At 41.0% G+C, this 21,129-nt stretch overlaps 1 protein-coding gene across 2 annotated transcripts in view; it reads right to left on the reverse strand.

The window, feature by feature from the left end:
• Positions 1-479: 479 nt before the first annotated feature.
• Positions 480-21,129, reverse strand: part of ASCC2 (activating signal cointegrator 1 complex subunit 2) — a 37,161-nt gene continuing 16,511 nt past the window's right edge. Inside the window, exons 1-19 of one of the 2 annotated variants that reach the window (XM_063454749.1) lie at positions 17,432-17,506; positions 15,700-15,781; positions 14,929-15,087; positions 14,612-14,782; positions 14,393-14,522; positions 14,056-14,123; positions 13,870-13,980; positions 13,655-13,767; positions 10,552-10,626; positions 9,367-9,474; positions 8,921-8,989; positions 8,186-8,260; positions 7,928-8,093; positions 7,340-7,548; positions 6,798-6,917; positions 5,669-5,866; positions 4,510-4,603; positions 3,716-3,795; positions 480-890 (exon numbers count right to left, since the gene is read on the reverse strand). In XM_063454749.1, the coding sequence (XP_063310819.1) occupies positions 719-890; positions 3,716-3,795; positions 4,510-4,603; positions 5,669-5,866; positions 6,798-6,917; positions 7,340-7,548; positions 7,928-8,093; positions 8,186-8,260; positions 8,921-8,989; positions 9,367-9,474; positions 10,552-10,626; positions 13,655-13,767; positions 13,870-13,980; positions 14,056-14,123; positions 14,393-14,522; positions 14,612-14,782; positions 14,929-15,087; positions 15,700-15,780 (2,199 nt within the window). In that variant the 5' untranslated portion in view covers position 15,781; positions 17,432-17,506 and the 3' untranslated portion in view covers positions 480-718. Of the gene's footprint in view, positions 891-3,715; positions 3,796-4,509; positions 4,604-5,668; positions 5,867-6,797; positions 6,918-7,339; positions 7,549-7,927; positions 8,094-8,185; positions 8,261-8,920; positions 8,990-9,366; positions 9,475-10,551; positions 10,627-13,654; positions 13,768-13,869; positions 13,981-14,055; positions 14,124-14,392; positions 14,523-14,611; positions 14,783-14,928; positions 15,088-15,699; positions 15,782-17,431; positions 17,507-21,129 lie in introns of those variants that run through there. The other variant, XM_063454748.1, reaches the window with a different exon arrangement.

Here is a 21,129-nt window from a genome sequence, read left to right on the forward strand (position 1 = left end):
ATGCTTTCCTATAGGAAAGCAATATGATTGGCTGAGATCATCAATTCTGAAGATGTCAGCTAAGGAGTCGGATCAGGGGCGGAGCTAGCACCAGCAGAACCGTACAGCGCTGGAAATAAAGTGAGTTTTCTAGTTATTTAAAATGGGAGAGGTGGGATGGGCTAGCATGTTTTCTTTTACATTACACTACCCTAAAGTGTTCCTTTAAATTGTATCGTTGGTTATACGTCTTTAAAATACTTATGAATAGTCAATCATAAACACAACCACCTGCTTAAAAGGAAAAAAATAAAAAAAGATATGCTGGGAAACATTTTGGTTTAACAAAAAAACAAAAAGAAAAACGGGGAAGAGTCCAAAGAGATGTGACGTGAGGTCTGTGGGGATTTCTAGCAAGAACTTGGAAACTCCTGAAAAGAAGACACTACAGTCAAGAAAAAAAGATATTATGTGGCTATTTAGAATCGGAGACTTTAAAATTCAGTAAGCAATACATATTTACTTCAACAAAGCTGTATACGTCTAATGTACACGATAGTTCTAATGTACAGTTTCAGGAAAATGGAAGCGTATGCCACAAAAATGTAGTGGATAGACTGGGCCCATTTAAAATGTACAAACTATCCCAAAGTGCTACAGATTATTGCCAACAAAACCAAGTCCCAACATTGTGTCTTTGGAGAGAACCATTGTCTGTCTGAGGTGAATAGTACTGCATTTAGGAAGGTATCATGCCCTTGTTCCTCTTCCTGTCTGCCATGGCCCTGCGGTTGTGGTTGGCTCTAGCTCCTTTGTTGGTTTCTTTCTTCCTGCGCTCTTGCAAAGTGTCACGGCTCTGCCCTTGGCCCCTGTTTGCTCCTTGTAATGCTGCAGAATTATCTGGACGAATTCTGTGGACAGAGAATTATTAATCCTGATTACATTTCATGTGGAGTCTTGAAATCTCTGTTCTTCTCAGATGAAATTTCTATTTGCACGTTAAATTTTACATTAAGATGTTCCAAAAGTAACTAAATCATCCATTGCTGTGTGTAAACATTCTGTCATAGTGCTCTGTCAATTTCGATAATCAATGACTGATTACTGTTGCAGCACTGGCTGAAATCCTGCTAGACATATCAATATGCATGCCAAAACTTAAGACTTAAAGAAATACTAATGTATATTTATTTATAGCACGTTCCTTAATGTACTTAAGAAAACACCATTAACGTTATTAACCTTTAATGCAGCACTGGGGGTGTCTCCTTGGTGCAGCCATCCTGCCTCTGGTGATGAGGTAATTTTATACTGCTTCTATATTACGCTGGCTACTGAATAGCTAACGTACTTCTCCGGTGAAATGCAATCCTTATAAATAGGCATTGAGGACACAATGAGCATGTGTGACAATCACTAAACTCTTCCAATCAAATACTTTCCAAAAGGGACACATGGGACATGATTGGCACCATCATGCCTTGCGGTCCTCAATGATGAAGCACCTCTAGAAGCGGTCAGTGTAACAGCCACTACAGGCGTGTTCTCTAACAAATGTAAACATTGCCATTAGTCAAACATGGCAATGTTTTACATCGCCAGATAAAAATGGGACACAGCATCAATTCACAAAAAAGACTTCATTACAATGAAGTGTCCCTTTAACATGATAGTGATGTTACGATGTTAATATAACAGAATAATTTGCACTTTGTATGAAACAAGATTTAAAATAAGAAGGAATAGTCGGTAGAAACACACACGTGACATAGAGAGTATATGTATAGTTGGCTTTACATAGTTACATAGCTGAAAAGAGACTTGCGTCCATCAAGTTCAGCCTTTCTTACATATCTTTTTGCTGTTGATCCAAAAGAAGGAAAAAAAAAAAAAAAAAACAGGTCTGAAGCGCTTCCAACATATAAAAAAATAAATACCGTATATACTCGAGTATAAGCCGAGTTTTTCAGCCCATTTTTTGGGCTGAAAAACCCCAACTCGGCTTATACTCGAGTCACTGTCTGTATTATGGCAATTTGCATTGCCATAATACAGACTGGGGGGAGAGGGGCGCTGGCAGAGCTGTACTTACCTGTCCTGCAGCTCCTGTCAGCTCTCTCCTCCTCCGCCGGTCCGTTCAGCACCTCGGTCAGCTCCCAGTGTAAGTCTCGCGAGAGCCGCGGCTCTCGCGAGATTTACACTGGGAGCTGACAGAAGAGCAGAACGGACGGCGCAGAGGAGGAGAGAGCTGACAGGAGCTGCAGGACAGGTAAGTACAGCTCTGCCAGCCCCCCTCTCCCCCCACTGAACTGCCACTGGACCACCAGGGAAGGAGCCCCCCTCCCTGCCATATATCAAGCAGGGAGGGGGGACGAAAAAAATAAAAAAAAAAAAAATAAGAAATAAAATTAAAAAAAATTAATAATAAAATAAAAAAAGGGGTATAAGGACCACTATGGGGGGGGGGGGGGGTATAAGGACCACTATGGGAGGGAGGGGGTGGGTTAAGGACCACTATGGGAGGGAGGGGGGTATAAGGACCGCTATGGGAGGGAGGGGGGGTATAAGGACCACTATGGGAGGGAGGGGGGGGGGGGTAAGGACCACTATGGGAGGGAGGGGGGGGATAAGGACCACTATGGGAGGGAGGGGGGGTATAAGGACCACTATGGGAGGGAGGGGGGTATAAGGACCACTATGGGAGGGAGGGGGGGTATAAGGACCACTATGGGAGGGAGGGGGGTATAAGGACCACTATGGGAGGGAGGGGGGGATAAGGACCACTATGGGAGGGAGGGGGGGGGATAAGGACCACTATGGGAGGGAGGGAGGGGGGATAAGGACCACTATTGGAGGGAGGGGGGTATAAGGACCACTATGGGAGGGAGGGGGGGTATAAGGACCACTATGGGAGGGAGGGGGGGTATAAGGACCACTATGGGAGGGGGTGGGATAAGGACCACTATGGGAGGGAGGGGGGTATAAGGACCATTATGGGAGGGAGGGGGGGGGGGGGTATATGGACCACTATGGGAGGGATGGGGGGGGATAAGGAACACTATGGGAGGGAGAAGGGGGATAAGGACCACTATGAGAGGGAGGGGGTGGGATAAGGACCACTATGGGAGGGGAGGGGGAAGTAAGGACCACTAGGGGAGGGGAGGGTAAGGACCACTAGGGGAGGGGTGAGTCAGGACCACTGGGGGGGGGAGTGAAGGAACACGGGGGTGGGGAGGTAAGGACCACTGAGGGAGGAGGAGGGGAAGTCAGGACATATGGGGGGGGAGGGGGCGGCAAAATTTTTTTTGCCTACGGCGGCAAATATCCTTGCACCGGCCCTGCACACACTGCATTCACACACTGCATTCATGCACACACACACTGCATTCATGCACACACACACTGCACTCATACACACACACACTGCACTCATACACACACGCTGCACTCATACACACACGCTGCACTCATACACACACGCTGCACTCATACACACACACATACGCACACACTGCATTCATTATACACACACTGTAAATAAATATTCAATTAATATATTTTTTTTAGGATCTAATTTTATTTAGAAATTTACCAGTAGCTGCTGCATTTCCCACCCTAGTCTTATACTCAAGTCAATAAGTTTTCCCAGTTTTTTGGGATAAAATTAGGGGCCTCGGCTTATATTCGGGTCGGCTTATACTCGAGTATATAAGGTAAATAAAAAATTGAATCTTACCCTTTTCTGGCATAGAAATTGGCTCTTCGTGCCTCAGCCCGCTCTCTAAGTACTGCTGGGTCCTGTACAAAGTGATCATTCTGAAGAAAAAGAAAAAAAATAAATATTATATATCCACAAGCAATTTAAGAGCCAGGATTCCAAACAGGTTAGTTACCAAAAATAAACAAATGTTTGACCCTAGTACAATTGCTTTGGTTTGGTGTGCATGCATACACAGTATTATAGTTTTACCTTCTCTGCTCCATTGCACTATAATGTTGATCCCATTTAATGTAATACCATTTCTACTTAAATCTTTCTGTGACCTTGTTCTATTATATAGTGCTACAGCATTTGCTAATGATAATTCTTAAAGTAATAAACCGCAAGCCTCCTGAACTTTATCCCCACACCTGCTGACCAAAAAGGGTTAGAAAAGAGGGGCAAACCACGGCTATCCCATCTTACTAATTTAACAATCTATGTACCACATAGATTATTTAATATCTATGTACAATTTATACTTTTGTAGTCATTTTCAGAACCACTACTTTAATTTTTTTTTTGCCAGGTGGAGATGTCTTTCTTTTTTTTTTTTCCAAAAAGAAATGATGATATAGGTACATTGTAATCCATGTATGTTTAAAAGATCTACCCTCTTGTCTTATAGTGCATTCTATGGAGTGCACCTTGTTCCTCATGTGTCTACTGATGAATTACAAAATATACGTCCAATTGTTCTTTCAACTGCACTCTGACCTGGTTATCATCCCAATAACACAGTGGATATGACCCAATAAATTTCTTTGTACCTTGATGGTTTCTTCTTCTGCCTCCTCTTTATCCTCTTGATAGTCTTCTACCACCTCCTCCCGTGATCTCAGAACCTGAGGTATAGTGAAGGGTCTAGAAAATATAGGAGGATATTGAGTATTACATTCTTAAAATCTACTCACAAATATTTGAGGTCACTATACAAAGTTTGTTTTATAATAGAGATAATATAGACATTCTGGTAACTATTTTGATAGAACAACTAGCAATGTGTCTGTATTCCAGAAAATAAATACTTCTGCAGATGCACTGTAGTAAACTGAAAACACTAACTGCAAAGTTTCTACAAAAATACAATGAATTCGCTACAACCAGAACTTGAATATAGAAAGCAGAGGTTAATTACAAAAAAAAAAAAAAAAAAAACACTTTTATTAAATATTAAAGGGTCTGTCTAGTCACCATTACCACTACACTGGAGCGGTCAGATGGCAAATAGTGTTTTCAAACAGCTTGACACTTGCTCGTGTTAACTGGGTGCCGGTGGTCCTACCTTCTATTCTGACATATCAAAAACAGAGATATCCATCCTATAATTGATATTTCAATTTTGTTCCTATTTGGGCAGAATTCATTGGCTGAGAGCATCAGCTGACGCCCTTAGCCACTGATTTAATTCTAAAGACCATCAGAAGTGATGCTATTAACGTGGAAGTAGGCACTTTAGCGATATAGTTTAGTGATATTAAAAGAGGAGGCCAGAACAAAGGTGCCCTAGGATTCAAGGTAAATGTAAAAGAATTGAAAATGTTTTCGTTACTTATTGAGGGGGCAGCGCCAGGGGAATCTTGGCACTGTAAGCACTACACATACATTCAAAATTATATACACATGCTAAAATAATAAATATAATGTATATTAACAGTTGACATCTATTGTGAGATTTATGTATGTACAACAATCTCCTGATACCTAGAATCTGAAGTTACAATATAATGAAGAATTGAGGGGAAAAAAAGGAGAATGGGTGTGATTTTGGGAGGAGAGTACATAAAAAGTGGGTTGTGTCATTCATATTTTTAAAATATGGGATTAAAGTTTGGGTTATTTTGGTCTAAAACTCTATATTTAATTAATAATTAATCCGAAATGTTAGAGTTTGGCAAGAGATAAATAGTGAGAGAGAAGTGGCATTACCTGCGACTAATTAGCTCATCATCCGAGTCTGCATCATTTGCACCAACTTGGTTCCCATCATAGGTGTCATCATACTCATCATCATAATCACCATCCATAATGAGCTCCTCTGTGACCATGCTATACTTGGAGTACCGCTCCTTCTGTGCAGAGATTAAACTTTTATCTGCCAAAAGCTGGGCAGTTGTCTCCTGTTTCCTGTATTAGGTAATAAAGCATATGTAATAAGCAAACAAAAATTGATGTACCTGATCATAAAGGAATACACTTTGCACCATTGTTTAAAACTGGCGTACACTATGTGATGTTCCCTTCCTCTTCTTTGTATATTGCTCCATTGCACTTCTAAAAATGGACTATAGGTGGAGTTAAACCCTTTTACATTCTGTTTTTGCAGAAGTATTCATTACTGAATTTTTATTAAAAAAACAAAAAAACAAAACATATTGTTACTTCTTTGTTTTCTATGTACACATAACATACAAAATAATCTTATATGGATGTATTGAACATTAAAGAGTTACTTTAAGCACAATGACCACTTCAACTAGCTACTGGAGGTGCAACTCCAATTCCAATAACGGAATGAAAATTCTCATTTGGCTAATATTAATGCTGTGCATTCATTAACTGAGAATGCTTAGTGGAAGCTCACAGCTTTTGGAGCTCTGCAGAAGCCAGATGTCATTCAGATGCCATTCTTTAAGGCTCAGTTTCTAGTGGGACCCAGGTAAGTGGCAAAACACAGTAAAACAATTTACCCCTTTACCGGGGAATGGCCAAAGTATTCCTGTCCTCATAACCACTACTATGGGTTGAAGTGGTTATGATGTTTGTGTAACCCATTTCCCATTTTGATCACGTATACCATGCTTTTTGGTAGTGCAGTGGTTAAAATTGGTTCCCTTAATATATTTTTCCTGCATGGATGTAGCTATAGATATGCTGATCAATACAAACCGGCTTAGGAAGATATACATTCATCTATGTACTTCTATCCCAACATACTTGTATCTATGAATCAATTTAACAATGCAGTTATAGTGAACCAGACATTTTGCACATGAACAGCTTTTACAATTGCATGTCTGTTCAGACAGACTATATGAATTCTGTTAATGATCATCACCTCCTTCCTTTCCAGATTCGTGAAGTGTCCACAACATCTCTGCTGAAAACATCAAACTCATCATCTGCAAAGACATTTGATCTCGAGGAAACAAGCGGGCAAGGATCCAGCTTTTCCTGTCTAAAAGACAAAGGGCACCAATATTACTTTAAAAACAACAGTGCGTATTTGTTCACAATCAATAATTCAATGCATTAATAATTATCTTTTAAGACACCACTAGAGCTTTCCCTTTTCCCACTTGAGATATTTTCATGTTGTATTAACAGGGCAGGCTTTATATGCTCACTGGAGAAAGCATGAGACATCATGGACTCCTCCGTCATACCAAACATTTGGTGAGCTGCTTTGTAATCTATTTTACCGAACAATAGACAGAAAGCACAGGGATGTTATTTCACCTTTCTACAACATTTTCCTTATGTAATAACTGGTTCCATGCTTCATTTGATGCCTTTAAGCTAGTGACGTAAATCTCAGTGTATAGCCTGTAACAAGTGACTGAGAACAGCAGGCACCCCTAATGGTTAGCCTCTTAATACCTGGGCAAAGTGCGGTCCATCTCTTGCAGCCGTGGGGTGAGGTTTTCCTCCAACAAATTATTTATGACTCTCTCGGGATCATATGCATATTCGTCAAGGCAGTTAAGGATAAATCCATCTCCCAGATCTGGAAGCAAATCTTTTATTTGTGACACCAGGGAGTCCAGCTCTACCCCACTGAGGTATGGGCCTGCAGTGGCTCCAGAACACTACAGAGAAAGATGGAATAATATAAGGTCAGTGGAGTAAAGAGTAATAGTTCTGGAATTAGGGAGTACAAGGATGTACTGCTGGAAGATAATACAATATAAGAAATAATACATTGAAATTGAATAAGCAGATATGACAGAAAATACAAGTTAGAATGTATAGGAAGGAAAATGCCATAGCAAGGAATATTCAAGAGCAGGAGTGGCTATTATGCTGCATTATAGTTTCTGATTAGCTACAGTTATGGCATCCGAGCCAAGCGAAGGACAGTGAAAGAAATTCCACCTTCCTCAGCGGGGAGTAAGAGGCTGATCACCTTTGCATAATGGAGCTTTAAAACACAAAGTAGTAGATTTTTGATTTGTGACAGACTTTTACCTCTGGTTCCAGACTATGAGAGTTTTGATAATTGTTGGCTTGTGCTCCTTCAGCAGTTCTTACAGGGCTTATTTGTAACGAAGGTGCAGGATGGGTCATGGGTCTTCGAGTATCAGCATATGCTCCTTGCACTCCATGCAATATGTATGTAGTGCGGGTCTCATCACTGAAAGAGGTTAAGGACTTAACACACAATCAACATCTTGCCTCTTCTCCAAGCCTACTTAGCCTATTCGTAATGATATATGAAAAGGATACATTGATGGAGAAACCTGCTGTAGCAAATTCAGATCGTCAGCCACGGGAAATAGCTCATCATAATCACAAAGAAACCTGTAGCCAAGAGGGATATAAAGAGCTTCAAGCAAGCATCAGTGCTAGCAACATGTTGCCAGAACAGAAATCATCATACACGTTATGAACGCCTGACATTATCCATGTAAATGGAAAAAACTATATGTAAAATCGGTGTCAATGTTAAAAAAAAATAAAAATAAAACACCAGTACCATTTCCAAAAGTATGCAATTGCAGTACTAAGTGAATTAAAAGGCAAGATGGAACCTGGAGTGTAACCATTACAGTATGCTGCAGTAGGTATGCTGCCTAGACTTCCATGGTTTATTAACAAAAAATTCAAGATGTAAACCAAGGTTTTTCCTGCCTGCGAGGGAACACTCCCATCTCTGCCACAGTAACAATGAGCAATTAACACATCCGCATTATCAATGTCAATTTTGTTCAACATGGATGAAATTGATTAGCGGAGAGTGCTGTGGCATGTCTTAAATGATTTGATATGAAACAGCGGAACATGGTCAGGGTACTTTAGACAATGCAACTACTACAGCGCATTATGTTGCTTGAAGTGTCCCTTTAAGACAAGCGCCACACTAGGAAAAAAAACAGAGGCTGGATGCAACACAAATTAAGAAGTAGATTTATCCTATTCTATGACAATATTGCTCTTTTCATAACGCTAATTCATTCTCACCTTCTCTCTGGAAGTAGCACTGTCAAAATCTGCAAGAAATCCTCCACATAGGGCTGAATATTCTCTGCCCTGCAACACAAGAGACAAATGTTTAGGTAGTTTTACACAAAGGTCATGGTAAAGGATCATACAAATACACAACTATCTGCACAAATACATGTCCTCACTGAATAATTTGCAGTGGTAGCTGTCTCAGTTTGTTCTACAAAATTACTATTATAACTACAGGCTCCACACACATTTGGTTTCATGCCATATAAGGCATCTTCATTATTTGTTTAGTTCAGTGTCCCCTTCTTCTATATAAGGAAATACCATTATTATGATGTTATATAGCACCAGCAAATTTCGTAGCGCTGTACAGTGGGATGTAATGTCACCAAAATGAAGGGGAGTTGTGTGGTTGGCCAACAGTTCTATTTGGTAGAGCTCTAACCGTTACATACTTGTGTTCCAAGATGGGCTGAAGACATGTTTTGCTCAGGATGATGTGAAAAATCTCCAACATCTTTTTCCTGGAGTGAGAAAGCCTTCTCCAGAGATCAGACTGTAAACTATGAAGAGATTAGTACAGAATTCTTAATGTTGATTTACAAACAACTTTGAAAAGTGAATGCTACAGTTGAAGAATTTGACTAATAAGAATTGAGACTAGCATTCACAAAGAAATAAGTTATACAGTGTAATTTCAGTAAGTAACCTCTTTTATTGGCCTAAAATAATTAATAAAAGACAAATGTAATCCTTGCTTCCTAAAGTTATTCTGATCAATATGACAGAGTTTAACATTTAAAATAACTCATGCTATTAGAGGAGGGGAGGGGTTGAGTGGGATGTTGTACATTGCATAGAGTGAAAGGTTGTAAATACCCCAAGCAAGAAAAAAAAAAAAAAAACAGAGGAGAGACAACAAGCACATGAAATATCAGAGATTGTCATAAAAATATACAGCTGCAGAACTTTCAGCATTAAAGTATACAGGGAGTAGTGAATAATAAAATAAACATATATACATTCAATATTAAAGGGTTATTCCAAGCATCACAATCACTACAGCCCAGTAGCAACCAGAAAATAATCCTCCTGCCCAATACAATGCTTACAGATCAGCGTGCCAAATGAAGTTGAGGTGAAAACAAATCTCCTATTAGCAGAGTTATTTACTAAAGTGAGAATTAAACGTGAATAAGAAGTGAATGTCAAATTCAAGGTAAAAATAGCAAAGTTGGAAAAATTCAGAGATAATTATAATTTTTCTTCTTTTGCCTTAAAATTTAAAAGTTCACTCTGAAATCTCACTTAAGTGAATAACCTTATATATATCCAACGTTATGATATTAACCTGCTATCGGCAGTTAAAGTTCTCCGTCATTTTATAAGATTCTCCTGCATTTATTTTAACTGTTTACTTGGTATTGGATATGACTGTATACTTTTTTATGACATTGTTGGCATGCAATGTAAATTTATTAAAGTATGCAAAACATTTCCTTCTTTTGTCTGCATCTATAGCATGGTAGCACCCTTTATTAATTGGAATTGAAAACTAAAAAGGGACGTTCTATATGGAAGGGGGTGGGGGGAAGAGGGTTGTCCCATTGGAAAGCAATACAATATTCTTGTGTGCTTACCCTTTGTCTTCAAATGTCCTCTTGGTTATTGCATCCTCTAGCTCTGGGCAGCACAGTTCATAAAAACAGCTCAGCCTGAGGGGTACAAAGAATATACCTTGTTATGTTTAAATGTATGCTGTCCAAAGACATAGGTTCTGCAGATGCCTGCCATACTCTAGTACCAAATCTGTGTGTTTTATAACAGTGCAAAGATATTACAGCAAAGTTCCACCTTTATAATTATTATTTTTTTTTTTTAATATGTTTATTGGTATCGTGTCTTGAGTTCACGTATCAAACAAATTTTCATTAAAGCGAACAGTCGCCTACGCAGAGTATTGGTTCATAAAAGTAAATGCGGATTATCGCCTGCGCAGAGGCGATTTGATCAGGTCATTCGAACATACATATATTTTACAGGGATGCATTTGCATGTATTACGGCACCGACTGTACACAATGTATCAATTTAACGTTATTCTGGCTGCACGCGGGTGTTAAGCTGCATGGTTAAGTATCTAATAACTGCGCTTTGTGGGCGTGAACAGATATATCTTGATGAAAGGTTTGGAGAAAACTAATAAGGCAACGAAAACAAAGACAAAACTGTATGCATTGTATATAAGCTCATATATCCGCTGAAACATATAGTGCGATAGTCCTATATGGTGAGAGTATTACATTAGTCAGACCTCTAGATGTAAAAATAAATCCTGTCTATTAATATTATAGCTGCGGTTAGTTAATCACAGAATAGGCGTGCCTGGAAATGAGTGTAGAATCGTCAAGGCTGGTAACTCATATATACATCTCAATGGGCAAGGTCGTTTCTATGCCTAGATTTAAGTATGTTAATATTCGTCACCCAATGCAGCAGCCTGGTTATGTAAGTGATCAGTAGTAAAAACGTTTTTATGCGTGCTAGTCTAGAGGTGAAAAATTATGATGAACAGCGGATTTTTGTATAGTGTAAGATGTAGCCTGAGTAGGCCGCGTGTATAACGTGTAGGGCACAATCCTTTTTAAGGTAAGGGTGTGGGCATGGAGGTATGTATCAATCTGGATGCTAAGCAGGTCAGGACCTGTATCTATTTAGAATGCTGTAATCATCAGCATCAAACTTTTAGCCTTTATGGGCACCCTGGCATAAACAGCGTATATGTTGCTAAACAAACATAAACCCTTTCCAACTTTTAACCTAAGGAGCATAACTGTTTTTAAGCTGTTGTGCATTAGGATACAAGGAAGCTATCAGGCTATCAAGTATGCGGTAATAAGCGACTTTACAGGCTATCCTGCAACGGGAAGCCATTAAGTATGCAACGGCAGACAACATCAATCCTTGGCCCCTATGGGCGTCACAGTGTGCCCTGTATATTTCTTTGGCATTTCAGGTCTACATAGTGATTTTGAATACAAAAAATAAAAATAAAAATAAAAATTGCAACTTTCAAGATACTAATGCAAGCTATCAATCGACAGGTTAGCTATGTTAGTCCCCATGTCTGTCTGGGGGAGTCCCTCATGGTGCTGTCTCCACACTGTCCCTGGGGCGCCAGGCCACCATTCCTCACCCCCACGTCGATCTCCGCTCACCGGTCGGGTCCCCCACATTTCCGTGGGCACTCGGGAGCTCAAACTGTCCGTTGGACCCCACCACAAAAGTCCTCCGGCCATCCGCTCCCTGCACCTCCCCAGCTCCGCGTGGGTCCCTTGAGGAGTGTGTTCCCGCGTCTCACCCGACGCCGGCCGCATACTTGGGACCGATGTCCGCCCCCCCACGACCACCGGTCCGTCGGGGGGGCGGCGCAGTCCTGCCCCACCGGGCTCACAGAGCCAGGGACTAGGCTTTCCGGGGACCCCAGACCCAGACGCCCGGGCACCCACCTCTCCCGTAGTCGAAGCCACGGCCTGGTTGATCCGTCCGGTGCCTGGCTCTGCCAGGGCCAGTGTGAGCCGCCCATGCTAGACCCTCTTGTCGCTTCTCCTTCAGGGGTAAGTTTTCAAGCGGGCTGTCTTTGTTGCCTCTGCCCGTTTAGGCGACCAGCTTGGTCCCCGCGCGGTGTCTTCCGCCCCGGAGTGTGCCGCCGCCGCCATGCGGCCTGGGCACCAAAGTCCCACCTGTCTCGTAACGGTCGGTTCAATGGTTAGGCCTCCCTAAGTGAGGCAGATCCTCCGTGCATGCAGAGGCGGTTTTGTTCGTTGTAGTTACCGGGTGTTCCCAGGAGGCTGAGAGTGTCCCTCTTCTTGTATGTTCCCAGATTAGAATTCAGGCGGGCCAGACGTAGGCAGCCTTGCCTGTATTGGAGAGTGGCGTGATCTTCATGCGGCGAATCCCGCCTTGGAGCGTGCCACCTCCAGGAGGCCGGGATCACCCCCACCGGCCGGGGGGGGGGGGGGGGGGGGGGGGAGAAGCAGGGCCGCATCGCAAGCCGGCACGTTTTTCGTGGAGGCCAACATGACTGGTATGCTTCCTTATCTGGCCAGAGGATCGGTTGCTGGTTCTCTCCCAGCGGCCATCTTAATCCAAGCCGACTGTGTCGTGTAGGCCGGAGTGGGCTGTTTCAGTGTGTCCAGTATGTATTTGGCGATAATCTGGTACCGGGTTATAGCTTGAGTGATTGCCCATGTCATTATGGCAATAAATCCAGTTATAGGGCAGTCTGCGTGCGAGTATAGTGCCTTTTTCTGGAGCTCAGGCCCGGAGCTTCAGTGCTTTGCTGCCATGCAGCTCGGCGGCCCGGCCCCGCCCCCACAGCACCTTTATCATCTATGTAAGACAACATATCGTACTAGGGTTCCAGGATTTCTCAAAAAACAGCAATTAAAGATCCTCTAGCGGCTTTAAAAAAAAAAAAAAAAAATGTTCTGCCAGTAACCTTGTTAAAGATACTAAAGCTGATAATTATAGTAGAGACGTGTGTGTGTGTGTGTGTGTGTGTGTGTGATACTGGATTTATTGCTCATTCCACTGGAGCTCCATAACTGGTTGTGAGGCTCAATTAAAATTATGCAAGCCCAGAAGCATTCAGTTAGCGATGGTCAAACTGAGCCAAACAACCAGGAAGATGCTGCAGATATGCAAGAGGAAACATGGTCTTACTCTACCTAATCCCACTTACCGATTAAGGAAGTCATGTTTCTTTAAAGTTTCCGATGAAGCTGGGAAAATGTCCAGGAAAGCCCAAAGCGTGCTTGTAGAATCACAAAGATATATTACAGCATCTTGCAATTCCTAATGTAGAGCCAGGATTAAAACAGGACAGAATAGATGGTGAAAAAAAGATCAACATAGAACATCGATAAAGAGAACATAAAGAGTATATGGGTTGCTGACCTCCACTGGCATGTCTAGAGGTGTTGTCCGGTTTTGTTCTCCCAGTTTCTGTAGCTCTACCGAGTCTTTATCCTGCTGAACTCCACAGACTACCAGGATACTGCTCAATACCTATCGGAGCAGAAAACCTGTGTCAGGGCAAATAGTTTTTATCAAGTCCACCCACGCAATTATCTTGCTACATACCTGTAACAGTGTTGGCACACTGTCATCAAGGTCTTGGTAATAACTAGGCTGGTGACGGAAAATGTTATCTGAAAGTAGAAGCATACAAGGACATCCAAATTGAAGTGGGGTAAATATAAGTGAAAATAAAAATGAAACAAAGACTGATAAAAAGAAAAGCTATTGTCGGGGCATAAATACAGAGAGAAATAAAAGATGTGTGAATGACAATAATACATTAACATGGGGAAACGTGCAAAAGGAATTGTATACAAATATAGTTGTACAATACTGAACCAAAAGTGACAGCAAAAAATTAGACAAGGTAACGACAATAGGTTGTAAATGTGTTGCTCACCAATCATTTTTTGAAGAAGGGCAGAGTTTCCTTTCCCAAACAAGACACATATATCCATTAGCTTTGGTATGTCAAAGAGAAAGTTATTGTATATGATCTCCCCAAATACAGATGGGGTTATGTGATGATCCTGCAGAGTACAAACAGCATTATGCACATGGAATAAAATTGTAACATATGAAATCCAAGGTTTTTTCCTGACTATACGAAACTCTGTACCTTGGACTCTTTGTGTGTAGACATTCGCAAGAAGGTGAGGAAGACACAACGATGAAGTTCACTCTGAACTTGCTGCACAGCTGGTGGAAAGGGAGGGTGGGGGTCATAGCTCCGTGGGCAGTTACTCAGGAAGGAGTCAAGACATTTCTGTAGAGATTCATCATATATCACCTGGCAAAGATAAGAAAAAATAACTGAAAATTGAAATAAAAAAGTATTTTAGATCAAACAGCACAACAAGAAACAACTTTAACTATAAAATGTCAATAGGACCATTGGTTAGAGATTGTTATAAGAAGCAATAGTTTCACTCTTACCTGACACCAAAAAAGATCATGAGCCAGTGCAAGCAACCAACGCAGATCCTGTATGATAAATTCAGATCTCTCTAAGAACTCCTCAAGCAAAGCAGGACTACATAATGCTGGAGGAGGCAAATACAGCACAAAGTGCCTAGATACAGCCCGCTTGGGGTCCTAGGGATAGAACAAGAGATAGTTATTTTCTCGGTTTTGTTTTACTGTTCAAATTCTGTATTATGGTTTTATGAAAACTGAGTAAATTAGCATTTTAATGTTTATAATGCAGTATGAGAGAAGTAGTTTAGTCTACCAATGTACACTCAGTTAAAAACAAACAACAACAAAAACTGAGAAAACAGTACAAGCAATAAATGATTCGTATAGCAGTGGGCAGATCAACCTCCTACGAGGAGACTGGTGGATTACAGGTAAGTAAAAGTTTTTTTTTATTATTTATTTAATAAAAGGGAAGCCATTAATGTGATTGATATATATATATATATATATATATATATCAATCTCAATCAATTAAATTTATATATGGAGCATTTAAGACCAATAGAAAGTAAAGTAAATCAAATATAAATTTGGTTTCAATTATTTAACCAAGTGATACAATGGATACATTTCAATTTATTATGTCTATTTCCAAATATCAGGTTGGAGGAGATGTTCAGTGGTTAGTAACATGTATGGACATATAATAATATAGGACATGAAATTTTGAGTTTTGATGATGTTATGATAATAATCGCACAAAACTAAAATTGAATTAACAAGTCTCACCAGGGCAGGTAAAGACCGTAACTTTCCAGTCATTCCATCCTTGTGATCCACATGCTGCTCCTCTAGTGGCAGAACTGGCATTCTAAGAACAAAAATATGCAGTAGTGTCAAAAAAGTTGTAATAAACAATGAAAGCTTAAAGTGTACCTGTCATGGTACACAAGTTTGCTTAGTTTGGAAATTGATTAGATGTCATCTCTACATTGTGCAAGTAAAATTGCTTAACAATGTATAGAATGGATGAACACCCTATTTAAAAATAAGTATTTCCCACACCTACTAATAATTTATTTGGTCAAGACCAGTGGTTCCCAAATAAGTCACTCTAGCCCAGGCATAGGCAACCTTCGGCACTCCAGATGTTTTGGACTACACCTTCCATGATGCTTTGTCAGCATTATGGGTGTAAGTGCATTATGGGGGATGTAGTTCACAACATCTGGAGTGCCGGAGGTTCCCTATCCCTGCTCTAGCCAATGCTTCTTGTGTTCTCTATGACTGATGTCTATATGTTAAGAAGCCAGTATGTTGGCAAAAGGAGTAGCAAGCACATCCCAGTGCCAATCACTGTCAGCAGGAAGACCCAATCTGGGTCTTCCCAGATCCCATGGATCTTATTCTCTCAGAGAATCCATGTGCCTGAATGCAGTAATTGAGCCACAGTGATTTAAAGAGCTGCATGCAGTCTGTGACTCAGCTCTCTCGTGTGATGACAATGTAAGTCTTTCCTATTGTGTGCGTAGTGAGTGCATTCTGCATGCACAATAGGGAAGAAATTAACACATTCAGACCATATTTAAAGAAACACAATAGCGTTAGGAATACAAATGTTTTTATTTACAATTTCTCCCAAGCAGCACTGATCTCTGGCATTCTGCCCTGTCTATTTGGTTGAGATTATGGAGATCAATGGTCTCAGTCAATGCAATGATTTCCAATAGGAAAGCTTTGGGAGGCTATTTCCTCTTTGAGAGCACTATTTAGGTGGCAGTGCCTCTAGTGGCTTTCAGTGTGACAACCAATGGAGTCAGGTAACAATTTTCTGAAAACATTTTTGTTCCTTCCTGCAGAACAAAATTATGTTTTAGCTGCAGGGTTAGACCAAGGGGAGGTGGGACACATAGCACCCAGATTACTTCATTCAGATGATGTGGTCTGGGTGCCTAGATTCTCTTTTTTATGTTTTGCGCTGCCAGAATGAAAGCTTTGGTTTGCTCTCTTATAGTGGCATTGATTTTTACAAAACAATGTCAGTTTAAGTCACTGCCAGAGATGAGAGAGGGCTTATGGTGTAATAAGCACAATGAACTTTGTTTATGGGACTCTTTAGTCATTTAAAGGCAGACTATCATCAGAGACAACCTCATGGTACAGAATGATTACAACCTAAATTTCAACCAGATATAAATTTAGTAAATATGAAAATTGCCAAACCTGTTAAATGTTTGTTATTTTCACCAAATGTTGTCTATCTGGATATAATATGATCTTTAGTAAATACACCCCAAATTAATCATTTTACCGCCATCGAAATGAACGGCTGAAAGGCATCCAGATTTAAAAGAAAAAATAATAATAAAAAAAAAAAAAAAAGCTGTTATGATTAAAATCAAAGAAGGGAACTAGAAACCTGCAGGCATTTAACTATCTAATAGATAAACCAGGTAGGTATGAACTGCTGGTGAGTGACAGGTAAGTACCCCCAGATTATCCCTAAAATGCTCACACACACCTGTCTCCAGCTGCTCCGGGAGCACTTCCTGGTGCAACGTGCTGCTTCCTGTTAATGCCGGAAGTGAGTCAGAAGTCAGCGTGTTTTGTGCGGCTCCTGGTTACAATGTATCATCACACAGCTTTACTGACATCTTGCTATGTGCACACCCAGTGCTGACAGAGGGAAGGCTCATTCTGTAATAACCGGGCGGCTCGGTATTCAGCTTCCATGAAGATGATGCTATGACAGCAAAGCATCATGGAATGAGCTCTAGTTTGGCAACAAATGAGAATTCATTTTTGGGCCACCCCTGCTATTGAGTAACCGGTCCAGCAAATATTCTCACTCATGGATAGGATTTAACAACAGTCCTGTTAGTGTAAAGATTAATGTTACTTCCTCAATTTCAGTATAAGCTAATACCTAGCTAAAAGTTAACTATAGGCTATGCCAGTGGTTCCCAAACTTTTTAGGTTCAAGGCGCCGCAAGTCAAAATTTCTAGGTTGTATATCTCTACAGGGTTGCAGCATTTACTGGCACTATAATGTAATGTACAGTGTTGGTGTTCGAAGGGGTGCTTGTATATAGTTTTAGTGTTTTAATTCAGGGGTGTGTTTGTAATGTTTGTGTTTGATTGCAGGGGTGTGTTTGTATGTAATATTTGTGTTAGACTGCAGGAGCGTGTTTGGATGTTCTGCTGGTGTATGACTGCTTGGATGTATGCACATACACTACCACATACATACATACATACTTACACAGATATTCATGCACACAAATTCATATAGATACACACTGACACAAACACACACACCTTAACACAAGCATACATCAACATAATATACACACGCACTCTGACACACACAAACCTTGATACATACACACACCATAATACAGATACACACACTGACTTAAAACCACACACAATGACACACAGATGCATATCCTGACACACAGATGTGTGTGCAGACACACACTGACACAGAAGCACACTGAAATATAGACACACACACAGATTCACAACCTGACACACACAGATGCACACCCTGACACACAAACACAAGTGATATTTTAATATCTCCAGCCATCCTCTTGCTTGCTTACCTTATGTGTCCAGTAGGGTGGCTTGGAGTTCTGGTCCTGCTGCTGCTGGTGGGAGTGAGGGGTCTGGAGCTCTTCATGCTCCTCTCCCCTCATGCTGCGGCTGCCTCCTCTCCGTCTTGTGCTGTCTCTCTGCATGATGCTGGGGGAAAGTGACAGGGTGTCACTTCCTCCCACCCAGCCGATATTACAGGGGCCCGGTCGCGGCACCTGACCCGGCCCATGCTCAGCAGTAATGTTTTCCGTTGCTATAATCATATCATATATCATATAAACATATCATATATTTTTTTTAATTCTATGTAGTTCATTTTATTTTTTTCACATACTTTGCCTGGCACGTATGTCAATGAGTTAACTCTCACCACCCTCCTTACTGATGACTGCTGTTGCTGAGAAACCTTTTAGGGCAGTGATGGCGAACCTTTTTGAGCCTGAGTGCCCAAACCGCAATACATGCCAACTTTTTTTTCCTCAAAGTGCCAACACGGCAAATAAACCTGAATACTGAGATTTAAGTTTAGAAAAAACAACTCGTACAGTTGTCCGAACTAATTAACAACTTTTGTTTTAAAAGAAGAACAAAACAGAGAGTTCAAGAATACAAATTTTAAATAAGGATATAAATAGATAAAATTAAGCTTATATTTATTATATTTATTAGTATCTCCAACAAATGCAATATATACACACAGACTGCTAAATACATACACATGTCGACTGCTAAATACATACACACCGACTGCTAAATACATACACACACAGTCCGCTAACTGCGGAAAAACTAGCTGAAACAAACTAATATATATAACCTCTACAGCAGTAATGAAATCACATTAGATCATCTTTTAAGAAGATAAAGTGAGGTATAAGAAAGGGCCTAGGAAAGACTCATTGCTCTGACCCTAAAGTATCTCCCTCGGGGGCCGGCAAATATTAGAGCCTCAGCAGGTAATCACAATCGTGGGCTATGTTGGCCTTCTGGGGTCAATATCATATTCAACGGATCCTCCAAAGCACAGAACCCTGTGCAAAGAGCCTCAAACTTGTGTATTAGGGAGGATAGATAGGTGGGAGCAGCATTATGTAGAGATTTGAAAGCAAGATAGCAAGGGTTGCACTGCCCACCCTCTTCGTTCTGCCCCTGTCCTCCCCTCAGTCTGTTTTCCTTATCTTCGAAACCCTTGTGGTGAGGGGGGAAGATGTCAGCCAAGGAGGATAAGGTTGAGTAGAAAACTCAAGGAAACAAAGGTGAGTCAACACACTTTTACATACCTGCATACCCCTACCAATTTTCTTTCTATTTGTAATAGTCTATGCTATGAAACTATCTAGGTGAATTACAGAAAGCTTTTGGGAGCCACATTACCAAGGACTCGGAGTGACAGGTACTTGAGTAGAGGACGGCAGCGTTGGCAGAGGAACCAAAGAAAAAGGAGGAGTGGAGGGGGATTCATAATACTCCAAGCTAATTTAGGGAGCATATGTTAAAACATGCTGTTTTCTATTGGCAAAATATGATCACTCTGCAGTCTACTTAGTAGAATGTGATAACCTACTCTTTTAAAAGAGCACTGTAATCAGGGCCGGACTGGGATAAAAATTCGGCCCGGGCATTTTTTTATCACAGCGGCCCACTAAGAAGGGGCGGTGCAGAGAGGGTGTGTTTTGTCGTCACTAACGACAAACACGCCCCCTTCTCAAAGTGCAGGCCAGGGCAGACCATGCGCAGAGCTCTGCTAAAGAGCTCTAGCATGAGAAAAAAGCCCTGTATTTGTTCTGCACAGTGCAAGCAAATTTAATAACATGCTTGCACTGTGTTTCCTTGCAACTTGTCTCTGGTGTCTCTATAAATGGATACCAGGAGACAAAAATGCCAGGAAAGAGTATCGTGCTGTGTTTGGAGCCTGCTTGTGGGATTGTGTGTGTTTGTATAGAGTGAGCTGATTGTGGTGTGGTATTGTGTAATAAGGTCGGTTTTAGTCGTGTTGTGTTTGTGGTGTAATGTAGTGCATATGTGGCTAGGGTCTGTAAAGAATGTGTGTATAGGGGATGTAGCAAGTGTGTGTGTGTATATGTGATGTAGTGTTTGTAGAGAGTGTGTGTTTAGGGGTGTAGTATGTGTTTGCTTACAAGGAATCTAGTGTGTGTATAGGGTATCCAGAGTGTGTATGTCAGGAATGTAGTGTGTGTGTGTGTGTGCGTGTGTGTATATATATATATATATATATATATATATATATATATATATATATATATATATATATTTGAAAGTATTGTGTATGTGTGTGGTGCAGTGTGTTGGGGAGGTTCGGTGTGTATGTGAGGGGTGCAGTATGTGTGTATGATGGATGCTGTGTGTGATGTGTGTGAGGGTGCTGTGTATGAGGGTGCTGTGTATGATGTGTGTGAGAGTGCTGTGTATGATGTGTTTTGTGATAGTGCTGAGTGCGATGTGTGTGAGTCCTGAGTGTGATGTGTGTGAGAGTGCTGAGTGTGATAGTGCTGTGGATGATGTGTGTGAGTGCTGAGGGTGCTGTGTGTGAGAGTGCCGAGTGTGATAGTGCTGTGGATGATGTGTGAGAGTGCTGTGTGTGATGTGTGTGAGAGTGCT

Source organism: Pelobates fuscus, chromosome 5 (assembly GCF_036172605.1).
Source record: "Pelobates fuscus isolate aPelFus1 chromosome 5, aPelFus1.pri, whole genome shotgun sequence".
In the NCBI taxonomy this organism is placed as follows: domain Eukaryota; kingdom Metazoa; phylum Chordata; class Amphibia; order Anura; family Pelobatidae; genus Pelobates; species Pelobates fuscus.